The 17,211-nt window shown below is 43.7% G+C and overlaps 1 protein-coding gene across 8 annotated transcripts in view; it reads left to right on the forward strand.

Moving 5' to 3' along the window:
* Nucleotides 1-17,211, forward strand: part of zgc:154075 (uncharacterized protein LOC556929 homolog) — a 332,990-nt gene that overhangs the window by 201,053 nt on the left and 114,726 nt on the right. For 7 of the 8 annotated variants that reach the window (XR_005457420.1, XM_038773628.1, XM_038773635.1 and 4 more), the window contains one exon: nucleotides 10,213-10,269. The exons of the other annotated variant lie outside the window; for it this stretch is intronic. Coding sequence is in view for 6 of the 7 variants with exons in the window: in XM_038773628.1 (XP_038629556.1) it covers nucleotides 10,213-10,269 (57 nt within the window). In the remaining variant the exon portion in view is untranslated. The remainder of the gene's footprint in view (nucleotides 1-10,212; nucleotides 10,270-17,211) is intronic. 8 annotated transcript variants of the gene reach the window in all.

Genomic DNA, 17,211 nt, shown 5'->3' on the forward strand with positions numbered 1-17,211 from the left:
AGCCCTGGCTTTTGGGATCTAGGCGAAATTCAACAAATTGGTACGCTCTCCTGAACAGGGCATCTGTCATTCCCCAGATGCACTTGTGTGTTGTTGACTGGGAGAGGCTGCGCTGATCCCCAGTGGAGCACTGTAAGGAGCCACTAGCAAAGAGGTTTACGGTGGTGGTGACCCTGAATGCCATCAGCATGGATTGCCTCTAATTCCTTGTGACCACAGGACTCATGGAGAACTGGCAGATATGAGCAGCCACATACTGGGACACCCTAAGGTGCTTCCACCATTGCCTTTCCTTCATATGTAGATGCCAGCCTGCATCAGTCCCATGTGCTCCTCATTTAGACGAGAGCCAGAAGCAAAGCAAGGTTACCTGGAGCCTGCATCACCTAGACCTCAGAGGATCTGATTTCAAAAATCAACCTGGTGAGCATATTTTTTTCCAGTTTTGTCTCCCTATCTGAGCCACCAAGCCAATGCTAAGCCCTGTGCATGGCTTCAGCCGAGACATGTCATCCCCACCCCACCTCTTCCAGGTGAAGGACATTCTGGAGAAACCAAGATGAGTGTTCGTCCTGTTGATACATGACTATACATGGAAATGTTTCTCTGTGACCATGGTGATGACAGCCCTGTGCAAAATCCAACCTCAGACGCGATTCAGTTTACCTCCATTATCCTCAATACTCTTCTTTTAATACGGCATTTGTGGAACTATATTTCAGTAGCTGGAAGAGCAAGGGAAAATAAACGGGACCAAAGCCGAGATTGTGTGATGGGGAATTGCTGCTTGATTTGCCCATGGGCTTTGTAGAATATGAGTTCCCATGGTGAGTGGGCACAGACCCGCCCAGCTGGAGCTCATTAGTGGGACCTTTAAACGTAGCTCCCAGACCCGGAACAGCAGTTCCCAACATTCCTGGGCTGGGATGTTTGTCTTGTGTGCCATGATAATGGCATTATTTCATTTTAAAATAAAGAGTTTGGTCTTTCACACCATGCCTGCAGTAATTATTCCAGTTTGGTTGAGGGTAATCTCACATGAATCAAGCTCCACCCATAATCAATACCAACAGCATTGAAAGATGCTATACAATTGGAGGTTACATCCTCTGGTAACTTTATCCAAGGCCCTATTTGCTTGTTATAATGGCAGATGAGAACATTAACAATTACATGACACTAAGAGGAGGAAGTATCACCAACGAAATTACCGATCATTCACCTAATCTCTGAAGCATCTTTCGGCATGTAAAATGGCTGCATGATTTACTGACATAACATTTTTATAGAGATATTTAAGATATTTTTCAGGCATGATAAAGCACTTTACAAATGTCTTTCAAAAGAAAAATGTGGTGTTTTCAATAAGATAGAAGCTCCCTAACAGTGAACTGATCTCACACGCCTCCTGGTGGTGGGCTCAAGAGCAGCAACAGAAGATTTCTGAAAATAGGTTGTCTGTCGCCAGTTCAGATGACAAATCATGCACTGCATGTTGGAGGGGTACAGAGAGAGGATGTGGGTGAGGGGCTGAAAAATAAATGTTGCTTTGCTAACCATGACATGGTCCATTAGTGTCAGTGAGGAACCCTGCCATATTCCACACTAGGCAATCGGGTGACTGCACTGATGCGTTGGGCTGGATTCTATGCAGGCTGGTGGCAGGAGCCATGGTGGCTAGGCCCATTTAATCCTGGGAGAGGCAACGCATCAGTCTTCCGGCAGCAATAAAACCTCCTCTTGAGTCGGAGGGAGGAAGGGACTGATGGGGGATTCCCAGCAGTCAGCAGCAGGATGTCTATTAGGCTTATTAACAGTTATCAACCGTGAACCCACTGCAATTTAGTGGCGGCTCAGGAATTAAATGGGGCCACACAGATCTCCCACACCTTTGGAAGGCCACGCAGCAAAACCTGTCAGGTTTTCCAGTGGCCTCCTGGGGGTGTCTCTCGCAGTCAGGCACTCCAATCAAGGGACCATACATTGGGCAGGGAGTAGCCACTCAAAGCCATGCTACACTTGCTTCTGACCCCCAAACCTGTGACCTGCATCCCACCTTCACTCACCTGTAGCCTGGGGTTCCTCCGTGGTCCTGTACCTCTGGTAGGTGTAGTGTCACCACCAGTTCCTTGTCATAGTGACATGAGGAACTGCCAGCCTCTGACTGGCTGGCAGCTCTCGGAAGGTGGGACTTCAATCACGAGGGAGGTCCACGACAGCCTATCAGGATTCTATTGAGTCACCCAGTAGAACTTGCACGATTCCCCGCCAGTTCTCCGACCCTTGTCGGCCTGACAAATGTCAGCCATACAGTGATAACCTCCATCCGGTATGCCAACATGTGTGATTTTACATATATTTATTTTTAATCATGCTTTTTATTTAAAGTTAATCTACATTTTAACATATAACTCATCCTGGAGCTTAATGCTAGTCTCCACTGGAGAGCTGCTGAGGTTTGGGAAGCATACCCCACCAAGCAGTTGTATCTCCAGAGAAATGGGGACCAAATGAGAACTAGCATAGAATCATATAATTTACAGTACAGAAGGAGATCATTCCCAAACCTTAGCAGCTCTCCAATGGAGACTAGCATCAAGCTCCAGTATGAAGGTAAGCAGCAATTAATGTGGGACAGAATGCGAATGATGGTAGTTTAGAAGAGTTGTGTTTGTGTCGAGTGGATCTCAGGGAGACTTGGTACAGTGGTACGGTCATGGTTTCAAGCCCCTTTTCATCTCTTCAGTATTGACCAAGTAGGCATTAAACAAAGCTTGTTTGCTGTTCTCGTGGACTGATCAAATCCCATGACATTATTTAAAGAGGACTGGGAGTTCACCTCACCAACATTTATCCCTAAATCAACACAACTAAAACAAATAAGTGAATCTCATTGCTGTTTATGAGAATTTGTGCACAGATTAGCAACTGTATTGGTCTACACTCTGCAACATCATTAGTTAATTGGCTAGTCAACACTTGAGACCTCCTCAGAACAAGAAAGATGAAATATAAATGCAGTTTTCTTTCCTTCTGTCAGAGAAATCTGGTTAGCACAGATTTTCAAGGTAATTTTGCAATACCGTGTTTTACAAAATCAATCCAGTGATAGTCTCATCTGGGAAATTTATTCTGGAGCTACAAGCTTTTGGAATGATAAGCTAAGTGTTTCTGGTTTGTTACTTTATGGACTAGGGCCTTTGAAGTTCTTTGGTTTTTTTTGGTTTGAGTAGAATTGTTCTGAATCCGAAGCGATTGCGCTAATTTAATTCGATCATGCAGTACTTCCTGGTATTTGTAGCTAATTTGGTTGTTGTAATTAGATGAGGGTAATACACTTACAAATGAAGATTTAGCAAAATCTGCAGCAATTACCAGGAGCTGAAGAGAGCAAAAAGGGGATCTAAAACATAGCATAAAGATGCAGAGCTACATGTTTTTAATCATAAACCTTTATCAAAGGGTGCGATCTTCCCAAAGGGAACAAAGTTCTCAAGCGAGCACATTTAGCCGTGTGTTTCCCAGCACTTGCAGTGCCGAGAAACACATGGCTATTCGACGAGACTCATTTTGAATAAGAGCCTAAATGGGGAGTAGCCCCGTTTTTTTACAGGGGAGCTCCACCCGCCGGAAATCCCCGTTGTAGCGAGCGATCAGGATGCCATTGCGTCTCGATCTCCAAGGCCCATGTAAACACCCCCTTCCAGCCTGAACGCAACATGGGAGGGTGTTCTCTACTCTCCCCGAAGCGCGTGTGCAAAAAAATGCCACCCCTGCCAGCTCGCAGTGCCACCCAGGCATCTTGGCAGTGCCAGGCTGGCACCCAGGTGGCACTACCAGGGGGTCCGGGTGGCACCAGCAGTGGAAGTGCACCAAAGGGCATGCAGCTGGGGGCCTCCAATCCCCTTGGAGACCCCCACGAGTGCCGTTCCTTCTGGCCCCTGTTTGTGGGGACCAGTGCCAAACAGCGCTCACTCGAGGTCCCTGAGGCGAAGGGATGAAATCTCCCATCAGAAGGAGGGAACCGGAGGTGATGGTGGTGCTGGATGCGGAAAAGCATTTGATCAAGTAGAGTGGAATTATTTGTTTGTGATGTTGGAGTGATTTGGGATTGGGCCTAAGTTTGTGGTGTGGATCAAATTGTTATATAAGGAACTGAAGGCAAGTGTCCGTATGAATGAAGTGAACTCAGGATATTTTCAGATGCATAGGGGAACGAGGCAGATGTGTCCCATGTCACCCCTCTTGTTTGCACTGGTGGTGCTTCAGAGAGAGTGACAGTCAGGGAGTTTGGTTCTTCCAAATCTATTGTATTACTATTGGGCGGCGAACGCTGAGAAGGAGTGGCTGTGGTAGGGAGCTAGAGGCAATGTGGGTGAGGATGAAGGCAGGTTTTTGTCGGGGGACAGGGTTGTGGTGCTGGCAACGGCTCCAGGAAAATACTTGAGTAGTCCTGTGGTGGTGGCCACGCTGAAGATACGGAGGCAATTTCGGCAGCTCTTTTAGTTGGTGGCGGGTGTCGAAGTTGATGCCGGTCTGAAAGAATCATGTCTTTGAGCCGGCGAGATTGGATACTCGGTTTCGGGAGTGGGAGGAGCGGGTGTTGATGGAAATGAAGGACTAATTTATGGCAGGGCGGTTTGTGAGTTTGGAGGAGTTGACAGAAAAGGAGAAATTTGGGATCCCATCAGGGGAAGCCTTTAGATATGTGCAGGTGCAGGACTTTGGTTTTCCCAACATATCAGGTGACACCACCCTCCTCGTTGTTGGAAGGGGTGTTGTCAGTGAAGGGTGTCATATCGTTGATTTATGGGAGGACTTTGGAGGATGATATGGCGTCGCTGGAGGTGATTAAGGCCAAGTGGCTGGGGGTGTCACTGGAGGAGGGTTATGGTGTGAGGTGTTGCAGAGGGTGAATGCCTGAACCTCATGTTTGAGGCTGGGGTCAATACAATTAAAGATGGTGTACAGGGCACACCTGATGAGGTCGAGGATGAGGCAGTTGTTTGAAGGAGTGGAGGACACTTGCGAATGTTGTGGGAGAGGTCCAGACCATCATGTACATATGTTCTGATCCTGCCTAAAGTTGGAGAGATTTTGGAGGTTGTTTTTCAGCACCACGTCGGTGATCCTGCACATGGATTTGGAGGCCGGTCCCTTGGGGACCATATTTGGGTGTTGGACTTGCTGGAGCTGAAAGCAGGAGCCTTCAGCTCGCCGATTGCTCGCAGGCGGGTCCTGTTGGGTTGGAGGTCAGCTTCTCCACCGTGTGCCTCAGTGTGGTTTGGAACTTGACGGACTTCCTGTATTTGGAAAAGGTCAAGTTTGCTTTGAGGGGGTCGATGGAGGTGTTCCTCAAAAGATGGGGTCTGTCTATTCTACACTTTAAAGAGTTGGGTACCATTAGCAACTGCTAAGGGGAGGGGTATGTTTGTGGGTGGGGGTAGGGATGGGAGGGGGTTCTTTGAGTTATTGGTGTTGGTTGGTAGAGTGGGGGTCAGTTTCTGTTGTTCTTGATGTTTTGCATTGCTTTGTTTATGTATAAAATGTTAAAAACCGAATGAAAGTATTTTCCAAAAAAACCCGTTTGCTTGAGATATTCTCACATGACAGGCAAAGAAAAACAGAACAAGCTTTTATGTAGTTATTTTTCAAATCCTCAGGATTCCCTAAAATCTTTAAAATAAAATGAATTTTTTGATGTGCAGTCACTGTTGGCATTTGAACACATATGATCGCCAATTATGTGCAGCAAGATCCCCCAATTACAATTGAGATTAATAGCCAGATAATCTGTTTTGGGTGATTATGTTGATATCATATTGGGTAGAATGTAGGTCAAGATGTTGGGAGAAACCCTTGCTGTTTGTGAAATCTTTTGCATCCACCTGCAGGCAGATGGAGTTTAGTTTAATAATTTATCCGAAAGGCGGCATCTCTGACTAGATAGGGTGGCACGGTGGCGCAATGGCTAGCACTGCTGCCTCACGGTGCCGAGGACCCGAGTTCGATCTGGCCCCGGGCCACTGTCCGTGTGGAGTTTGTTTGCACATTCTCCCCGTGTCTGTGTGGGTCTCACCCCCACAATCGAAAGATGTGCAGGGTAGGTGGATTGACCGCGCTAAATTGCCCCTTAATTGGACAAAAAAAGAATTGGGTACTCTAAATTTTAAAACAAACCTCTGACTAGGTGGTACTCCCTCATCATTATATTGAATTGAAAATAAATAAGCACTGCATTATCAACCCATCTTGATGTTATTGAGTTCAGTCAGAGCATCTCTTCCGCCCTCAATGACATCAGCTAATTTAACACTGCTAATTTAATCTCCCTCAAATACCTCCTGCAATCCTGCAACATCCCTTCCTCCTTTAAGATTCTCCTTAAATCTCACCTTTTTGATTAACCCCACCTAATCTCACTTTATTTAACTCAATGTCCTTTTTTGTTTATGCCTCCGTGAAGCTCCTTGGATGTTTTTCTGTGTTGAATGAATGAATGAAAATCACTTATTGTCACAAGTAGGCTTCAAATGAAGTTACTGTGAAAAGCCCCTAGTCGCCACATTCCGGCGCCTGTTCGGGGAGGCTGTTACGGGAATCGAACCGTGCTGCTGGCCTGCTTGGTCTGCTTTCAGAACCAGCGATTTAGCCCTGTGTTAATCTATGATTAACATAGATCAAGGATCCATCTGAGGATTTCAATGGCCTGTACTGCTGAAATGCCACGTTTTGTGGTATATTTATTCACTGAACCATCCTTTGTTAATTTTATTTAAAAGGCAAGAGTAGTTTTATCCAACCCAAAAATAGATGCACTGTACACATTTTGTTCAAATCTATATATAGGTTTGAAGATTAGAAAAGATGCTGTCAAGTTTTCAAACAGCTCCTGTAATGTTGTTATTTGTCATATATTAATAGCAGATTCTTGCGAGGGACAAACATGAGAAGGGAGAGGCACTGAGCAATAAAATAACCAGTAAAGAACAGCTAATCTTAGTCAGGCTTGACTATAGTATATGAGACAGCCAGTCAGTCTGTCATCAAATCAAGGCTCCATGGAGACATCACAAGACATAGCTCTCTCCTCTCTGCCAGTTCTACAGCTGTCTGTCTGTTGACACATAATCCCACCATCTCAGTTTTAGTCTTCCAAGTGGCCCTTTCTCTGCTGTGACCCATTCAATCACCTGAGGAAATTAGTCATCAACCTCATAGCACACAAGCCCATCCTGTTGCAACTGTCCAATCACAAATTGTTACTGTTTGTGGCCACTGTTAATTAGCTTCTGTTAAACCATACCAAGGCCCATTAGCTCAGTTGGCTGGACAGCTGATTTGTGATGCAGAGCGAGCCAAAAGCGTTTGTTGAATTTCCGTACTGGCTGAGGTTATTCATGAAGACCCACCTTCTCAACCTTGCCCTTTTCTATAATCTTTATTATTGTCACAAGTACGCTTACATTAACACTGCAGTGAAGTTACTGTGAAAAGCCCCTAGTCACCACATTCCGGCGCCTGTTCGGGTACACGGAGGGAGAATTCAGAATATGCAAATTACCTAACAGTATGTCTTTCAGGATTTGTGGGAGGCAACTGGAGCACCCGGAGGAAACCTGCGCAGACACGGAGAACATACAGACTCTGCACAGACAGTGACCCAAGCCGGGAATCAAACCTGGGACCCTGGCACTGTGAAGCAACAGTGCTAAACACTATGCTACTTCGCCTGAAGTGTGGTGATCCTCAGGTTAAATCAGGTTCAATTCCCGTACTGGCACTGGCTGAGGTTATTCATGAAGGCCCACCTTCTCAACCTTGCCCTTTGCCTGAGGTGTGGTGATACTCAGGTTAAATCACCATTAGTCAGCTCTCCTGCTCAAAGGAGAAAGCAGCCTATGGTCATCTGGGACTATGGCGACTTTACATTTTACTTTACAATCAATCGCAAGGAGATAATTAACTGATCTCTCTATGCGTCTTCTCTATTGTCATAGCACTATATTCCGTATGCTTCACCTGATGTCTATGTCGACATATATACATTTATCGTATGTTTTTCATGTATAGGAACGATCTGCCTGGACTGTACGCAGATCAATACTTTTCACTATACCTCGGTACAGGCGGCTCAGTGGTGCAATGGTTAGCACTGATGCCTCACGCTCCGAAGTCCCAGGTTCGATCCCAGCCCCGGGTCACTGTCCGTGTGGCGTTTGCACATTCTCCCTGTGTCTGCGTGGGTCTCACCCCCACAACCCAAAGATGTGCGGGGTAGGTGGATTGGTCACAATAAGTTGCCCCTTAGTTGGAAAAAAAGAGTTGGGTACTCTAAATTTATTTTTCAAAACTGTAACTCGGTACATGTGACAATAAATCTAAATACCTATAATTATCAAGAGCTCATAGAATTTAAGAAAAAACCTGTGATGATCGGTATTTACCTTTAATACCGTGCCCCTTTAAGAGGCTTGGAACCCTGGGGGACTCCACCTCTGGCTACGCCCCCTGGAAACAGGAGATAAGATGAGACTCCATTTTGCGAGCACACTTCTCTTGGATGCAGTCCTGTTCTCTGTATATTAAAGCCTTTGATTACTGACCTCGCTCTTGCGTTGTAATTGAGAGTGCCTCAAAACCCTTTTGTAAATGGTTATTTAAATGTGACATATTGTCCTTTTGTTGTAAAATGTTACAGAATTTCTCCTCTCCATGATCATGCTAATCATTTCTGTACATTACAACAGTACGTCTGAAATACTTCATTGATTGTGAAGTATGAAGGTCTGAAGTCATGAAAGACGCTATATAAATACATTTTTTCTTTATACCTCCACACTATGCCTTCCGGCAGTAGTACATGTCTTATCGGTTGGAAGAAAACGAAAATCAAAACAAAAGAAGACAATAATAAGCTTAAGTAAGAGCCAAGTCCCAAAGTAAAGGGCTGCAGAAATTAATTTGGTTGGATATTGTTCCCCGATGAGGGGTGAAGTCCAGTCAGACTTATATTGTTTCTAAATATCTTTTAAGTCCAATTTTTATTTTAAATTGTTTGTTTCTACATCACAGTGTTGCCAATTTAGCTCAGGCTCAGTTGGCTGGACAGCTGGTTTGTGATGCAGAGCAAAGCCAACAGCACGTGTTCAATTCCCACACCTGAGGTTACTCATGAAGGCGCACCTTCTCAACCTTGCCCCTCGCCTGAGGTGTGGTGATCCTCAGGTTAAATCACCACCAGTCAGCTCTCCCCCTCAAAGAGGAAAGCAGCCTTTGGTCATCTGGGACTATGGGGACTTTACTTACACTCCAAAAGTACTTTGTTGGCTCAAAGTACTTTGAGACGTCCGGTGGTCGTGAAAAGCACCAAATAAATGCAAATACAAATCTCTTGTAAAATAATTCAGTAATAAAACTGCAGGGCACTCTCATGGTATGCCACTATTATTGCAAATTGATTCATTTGTAGCCTTCTATTCGGACAAAAAAAACTGCAAATGCTGCAAATCTGAAATAAAAAGTGCGGAACTTTCAGGCAGAGATCCTTCATCAAAATAATAAAAGGCATTGTTCTTGGTGTTACTTTAGCATATCTGCATCAGATTATACCTTAATAACATGGCTTCAAAGGACATTCATACCCATTCATCTGCAATAATAATGTTGCTTTGTGTAGTATATTTGCGCTTTTTGTGATTATGATTTTATTTCTGTGAGTTAAAAACAACTAAAAAGGGTGGCAGTTACAGATATCATCACAGGCGGATCTGGGCTGGGGGAAAGTGTTTGGTAATGGCGGACAGAAAAGCCTGAAGATTGCCTTTGCTGCTTCAGTTCTCTGCGTGTTAACAGGCTGCTTCCTGTGGAAGCCCAGTGCACATTTGAGTGACAAGATTATTTCTGGGTGGACTGTTTAATGTCTGAAATGTGGTCCCACCCTCTGGTTCGGTTTTTTTAACATGGAATTTTCCATCGTGTTCGCGGGCACAGGCTCGATAGAGGGGGAGGGGGCAGGCGAGTCCTGACTGACAGGTCAACAGCAGTGTGGAGGGGATGCCCGAGCTGCACTGCACGGGCCGCCTGGCGCCCAGCCGGCTGATTTGCATGCCGCTCTCTGATAGGGCACCGGCGCCAGTGAGATCAGCGGCACACAGCGCGGTGATTGGACGATGTAAATGAACTGAGTGATGTAATGGTCTATTTATGCAGGAGCTGCTATGCCAGGGAGTGATAGGCGATGTGGTCCACATCCAACATCTGGAACCTGTGAGTACTGCTCTGCTCCTCCTACAAGCCTTTTATTTCCGCTTGCTGGGGTTCCCACCCACTTATTCATTAAAGGGCCAGCCCAGGCTGTCTGAATTTAGCTGCTTGCTGCACCTACAAATTGGACAGGGGAAAGAGCAAGTTAGCAGCCTCCAAATCAATGAACAGCTGATTTACTGAAAAAGTGAACAAGAGAATTAAAAAAATAAACACTTTACCAGATGTCATTTTTTTTCTCTGAAAGCCAGCAAAACAACTTTTTCAATCTTGTTTCTGCACTTTTCCCTTAATCTTTTTTTTCTCTTCACCACCCCCGCTCTCCAACTCCTTTACCTTGTACTTTTCTCCATATGATGAATTTTATATCGACATTCATGTGCCTGCAGAACTGGATATGAAGATGATGCCAGGAGCTGTGCAGCATTTATGAAATAGTTGTTGGGTGAGAGTGGATGTTGACTGCTGGTCATCTTGTGATGAAGGATTTAAAGTTGAAAAAGCTGCCTGGTTGCAAACACGGTAAGGGTTATATCTTTTTCAGAACTAACATATGTACAGGAATCTTTATGGACAAAAACAATTTCAATTTTAATTATCCCTTTAGGGGACAATGGTGGAAATTGCCTCTTCTTCAAATGCATCTTGGCAATTTCTCTGCAAATTTAATTTTTTTTACATTTAGAAGCTGCATAGTGTTCCATCTATTGCAAAATCTGAAGAAAATTACTTATTAGGCAACTGCGCCATCCACTAATTATTCTTCAAAAGGGCCGTATGAATCCAAAAATTTCTGATCTTTTCTCCCCAAGAATGTACAGGAATATAATTTTTTTTTGGAAGATAGTTAAATGAATGACGAACCTGACCGAAAAAATTCTGAATCTTGGTATGCTGACCATGAGAAACAAACAATTGCTTGTGCAAAATTACATCAATAATTTTGATAATGCCTCTTATCCGATAGCATATCTCAGCTAAGAGAAAACTGTACAAATTTAACCATATAGACAATGTATGCCTTGATAAGTTAGATAATTATGTTTTCTGTAGATGTTGTCCAGTTTTTAAATGATGGAGTAATTTGTTTCAATTTAGATCAGTTCTGATGAAGTTTTTGTATCCTGAATACTGTACATATGTTATTCGAAAAAGATATTACTGCAGTTTGCAACATGTTCTTTTTAATTAACCCCAATGCAAAACACTGCAGTTGTTGGAAATTTGAAATTAAAACAGAAAATGCTGTCAATGCTCAGCAGTTTAGGTAGTGTCTGTAGGGAAAGAAACAGTTTGCTGGTCATCGACCTGAAATGTTAACTGTTTCTTTCTTCACAGATGTTGCCATGATATGCTGAGTATTTCCAGCAATTTCTGTTTTTATTTCTTAATAGTGAGCTTCCTACCCCACAACACAATTTTCACAGAAAATATTACTGAAATCACACTTCAAGTGAATAAAGCGTTATCTGAGAGCCTCTGGTTGCACTGCAATAGACAGAATATAAACACCTTTTGCACATGTGACAGAGAAGTGACATGGATTTCGCAGTGGATAAATGCACCAGTCAATATGGTACAGACCAGGAAGGTGCCCGGTATGATCCCTGGTTTGTGGTTTGCTCGATGATCTAATCTGGCATGGCAGTGGAGTGCTGTCATTAACCTCAGCCCCTTTACTTCGGAAGAGGAACGATTATCTGATTAATTTTCAGCAGCCCTTTCTGGTATAAGAGTGTAGATATCAAGTGAAGCCAGTGAGGTTTGGATGTGATGTGACCTCGCTCTCACAAAGCTGCTGATACTCCATGTTTGGGCTGATATGAAGAATGATGCTTGAATAACGTACTGGAGAGTGCCTTGACATCTATGGCATTGTACCCGAGCAAATGTTAGCATTTTCAAGCAAGAAGAAATACCTAGCAGTTGGAAAAGAGAAATTGTTCACTTTCCTTAAAACTGACACTTTCTCAAGTGGATGAGAAATTCCACCAAACAATAAAGTAATTTCCACTTTAATATCTAAGTACGCATGTGTTGACTTTTTGAAATCAAATAGCTGAATGGTTCCTTCACATATAAATTTATGCAGGGGTCTTTAATCAGATATTTCACCAGTTTGTGTTTAAACAAATAAAATTTGAAAATATTTGTTTCTGTGTGTGGTCATTCTTTGAACATTTTACAAAACCGAGTCAGAAATCAGTGTTCGGTAATTAGAAATGTGATTAAAAATGATGGAATGAATTCACATTATTTGATTAACACTTGCATCCCAAGCAACTGCGGCAACCTCAGCTCACTATGACACTGAAACATCACTAGTTTTATAATAAAGCTACTTATTGTCAGAAACAGCTCTCACAATGATCTTAAAGCTTCTAAAGATGTTTGCATATACTGTATTTCCTTTTTCACTTATTTTCTTTTCCTCTTTCCATGTAAATTTCAGTTTCTATTTAATTCTAAATCTTTGCACCAATGTTGTGCGGCCCAAGTACCTTATTGTAGAACATTTCTATTTAAAATTTCAAATCTTATATATTATTGTGCAGAATATTAGTGTATTATGATGTTTTTATGACATGTCCACAGTTCTAACAACACATCAACTTGTTTATTTCAAGTGGATTATTCTGACCTTGGGTGACTGTGTGAAGTTTGCTCGTTCTCCTCATGTCTCCGTGGCTTTTCTCCTGGCACAATGGTCAGCATTTCTGCCTCACAGCGTTAGGGACCCAGGTTCAATACAGACCTTGGGTGACTGTGAGGAGTTTACACATTATCCCCATGTCTCTGTGGGTTTCCTCTGGTTTCCAGCCACAATCCAAAGATGTGCCAGTTAGGCCATGCTAAATTGCCCCTTAGTGTCCAAAGATGTGTAGGCTAATTAACGGGATCGGGTGGTGATAAGGCCTTGGTTGAGTGCTCTTTCAGGTGGTCAGTGCAGACTCGATGGACTGAATGGCCTTCTTCTGCAGTGTAAAGCTGGACGATAACAGGCAATGATCCAAATTAATTGGACACGAATATCGTGCACTAATTTAAACAGCTCTTTTCCTAACCCTTTAAAGTCTCTCAATGTAAAGAAGGCAATTCCACTTGCTCAAATTTGTCCAAAAATACAACTGACATCACTTTCCAGCCAGAACTCCATATTAAAACGATTGAGAGAAAACTCTTGATTTTAAAGTCCCATCCTCCCAATTACCCACAAGGATTATTTAAGTAAGAGTTCTGAACATGTTGGGTCTGTTTTGCCAATTCAAAGGTACCCTCTTTCCAGACTTTGCATACTGCTGGCTGATGTATACAGATGGGCTGTTAGATGAATTGGACATTCTGAATTCTCCCTCAGTGTACCTGAACAGGCGCCGGAGTGTGGCAACTAGGGGATTTTCATAGTAACTTCATTGCAATGTTAATGTAAGTCTACTTGTGACACTAATAAAGATTATTATTATTATTATTACTGGATTCTTTGGGGTTTCTTTTGGTGGTGTTGGGTGAGAGAGGAATATTGGGCAGGGCAGGACACTGGAAGAACACCCTAATATTCTTCAAATAGTACCATGATATCTTTAACACCTGCTCCTTGAACTACTGAAGATGTGGCCTCAATTAGTTTCTTATCTCAATTAGTTTAAGGGAGATGTGCATGGAAAGTTTTTTACGCAGAGGGTGATGGGTGCCTGGAACGCTTTGCCAGCGGGCGGGGAACAGAGGGAAGTAGATCCTTGGAAAATAGGAGACAGGTTTAGATAAAGAATCTGGATCGGCCGCAGCTGTGCTGTAATTTTCTTTGTTCTTATCAGCATGTAGGATTTGTGGAAGTGGGGTGAGGATAGGGAGAGAGGAGGGGTTTCAGGTTTATACTGTAATGCACAATGTTTGAATGGGATAGGCTCGTGTCCTTTTTCAAATTATTTTATCAGACATTTTAATTATGAAATGAATGAAAATCGCTTATTGTCACAAGTACCAGTACAAGTTTCCGTACCAGCCTCCCCGGACAGGCGCCGGAATGTGGTGACTAGGGTCTTTTCACAGTAACTTCATTGAAGCCTACTCGTGACAATAAGCGATTTTCATTTTCATTTTTCAAGTAGGCTTCAAATGAAGTTACTGTGAAAAGCCCCTAGTCGCCACATTCCGGCACCTGTTCAGGGAGGCTGGTACAGGAATTGAACCGTGCTGCTGGCCTCCCTTGGTCTGCTTTAAAAGCCAGCTCTTTAGCCCTGTGCTAAACCTTATGTGATAAAATGCGAGATATGGATCTCTGCCTGGCAAGATCCACCTTTAGGAAGGGATTTGTATATTTTCCTGCCCTGGATGTCATCTGCTCAAATGCAACCCAAGTGTTTAGCACTAGTGGAGGCATAATAAAAATATAGATAAAATTCTATTTTTTCAGGGCAGCAGTGGTTAGCCCTGCTGCCTCACGGCGCCGAGGTCCCAGGTTCGATCCCGGCTCTGGCTCACTGTCCATTTGGAGTTTGCATATTCTCCCCGTGTTTGTGTGGGTTTCGGGTAGGTGGATGGCCACGCTAAATTGCCCCTTAATTGGAAAAAATTGAACTTTATGGGGAAAAAAAATTCAATTTTTTCAAAACACTTGTGAGAAGGCAGGTTTCTCGCCATGTTTTCTTTAACTCCAGAAGTTAGCAGGTTCTCCAACTCCTGGCACCCTTGATACCATGCCTAAGTCATCTGTAAACCTGGAAATAACTGTTGGTAGGTTATTTAAACAAGTTGGAAAGCGCAGTGATTATATGCCCATGTGATATTCACATAAATTGTAGCAACCTTCATACTAAATTGGCTGCAACACCCCCCCTCCCGTCCCCTCCCCTCCTTCTCAAATCAGTATAGACTGGGCTCCAGTTTGGAATCTTTTGGTCTGTATAGTTCAATGCCTCTGCCCACCAGGCTATGGGATATACTTAGAAGCATCTACAACTTCTGTACAGTACAGTACTGTTTAGCCTAAACTTCTCAACATTATTTCCTTCTTTCCATCCTACACTTGCTGACACATTTTCTACTTCGGTGCACTCCTTTTTGCTTGCTTCTTTATTCCTTTCTTCCATCTTGTTGAGATGTTTTGCTGCGTTAGAGAAACTATGCTAATTTAAGCTTTTCATCTTCCTCCCATTGTAGTAGACGCACTTGATGGCACACAAAGTCAGATCAAATGCACTGTCCCTAACAGGAAAACTTTAATCAAGGCCGAGATCAGTAGGTAATGGTGACTAAATTCATGACTTCCCATTACTATTAACTAATATGGGTGGCAAGGTGGTGCCGTGATCAGTACAGCTGCCTCAGGATCCTGGACCTGGGTCACTGTCCATGTGGAGCTTGCACATTCTCCCTATGTTTGTGGGGGTCTCACCCCCACAACCCAAAGATGTGCAGGATAGGTGGATTGGCCACGTTAAATTGCCCCTTAATTGGGGGGGGGGGGGGAATAATTTTTTAAAAATGACTATAAACTAATATTTTCAAAGTGACAAAAGTCAAATCCAATAACCAAATCGGAATTTAGCTATTTGCCCATGGTGAATACTTATTTTAGAAAAAGAACAGTTCATAGAATAGAATCATATATGTAATAATATGTAACATTCTTGACTATAAGATCTATTACAAATGAGTTGGTTCTTTGAAAGAATGGTCCAATAGTTGAGTTAACCTGACTCCAGTTGCTTAGAAATTGAGTCCCTTGTTTTTCCAGAAATTTTAACTTAGTTTCACTTTTATTTACAACTTTTAAATCATGAGGTATAGCTTTCAGTTACTCTGACAATGCTTTTTTTTTTTTTTTTTTTTTTTTTTTTTTTTATTCAGTTTTCATATTTTATATTGAACAAATTACAAATTGTTAGGAGAGAAAAAGAACAAAAAAAAAAAAAAAAAAAAAAAAAAACAACAAACAAACACGCAAAAATTAACATACATATTTACAGGTAAGCATCTTCGTAGTAGTAACTGCGCCCCCCCCCCCCCCCCCCCCCCCCCCCCCAACATGTTTATTTAGTTTGGTTTTGGGCCTTAGCTAGCCATCGAACCCCCGTACCGAACCTGTAGCCCCTCCCGCTACCTTCCCCCGACTATTCTTCCTCTTGTACATTGGCCACAAATAGGTCCCGGAACAGTTGCATGAATGGCTCCCACGTTCTGTGGAAGCCGTCGTCCGACCCTCGGATGGCAAATTTGATTTTCTCCATTTGGAGAGATTCCGAGAGGTCGGACAGCCAGTCCGCAGCTCTGGGCGGTGCTGCTGACCGCCAGCCAAACAGGATTCTACGGCGGGCGATCAGGGAGGCAAAGGCAAGGGCGTCCGCCCTCCTCCCCAGGAATAGATCTGGCTGTTCTGAAACCCCGAAGACCGCCACTATCGGGCATGGCTCCACCCTCACTCCCACCACTTTGGACATAACCTCGAAGAAGGCTGTCCAGTACTCCACGAGTCTGGGGCAAGACCAGAACATGTGGGCGTGGTTGGCCGGGCCTCTTTGGCACCGTTCACATCTGTCTTCCACCTCCGGGAAGAACCTACTCATACGGGTTCTTGTTAAGTGGGCTCTATGTACCACTTTTAGTTGCGTCAGGCTGAGCCTTGCGCACGTGGAGGTGGAGTTGACCCTATGCAGTGCTTCGCTCCAGAGTCCCCACCCTATCTCCATCCCCAGGTCGTCCTCCCATTTCCTTCTTGTTGCGTCCAGTACGGTGTCGTCCCTATCTACCAGTCGGTCATACATGTCACTACAGTTCCCTTTCTCTAGGATACTTGCGTCCAGTAGGTCTTCCAGTAGTGTCTGTCGTGGCGGTTGTGGATACGTCCTTGTCTCCTTTCGTAGGAAGTTTTTGAGCTGCAGGTACCGTAGCTCGTTCCCCCCAGCTAGCTGAAACTTCTCTGTCAGTTCGTCCAGTGTTGCGATC

This window comes from Scyliorhinus canicula, chromosome 16 (genome assembly GCF_902713615.1).
Source record: "Scyliorhinus canicula chromosome 16, sScyCan1.1, whole genome shotgun sequence".
Classification (NCBI taxonomy): Eukaryota; Metazoa; Chordata; class Chondrichthyes; order Carcharhiniformes; family Scyliorhinidae; genus Scyliorhinus; species Scyliorhinus canicula.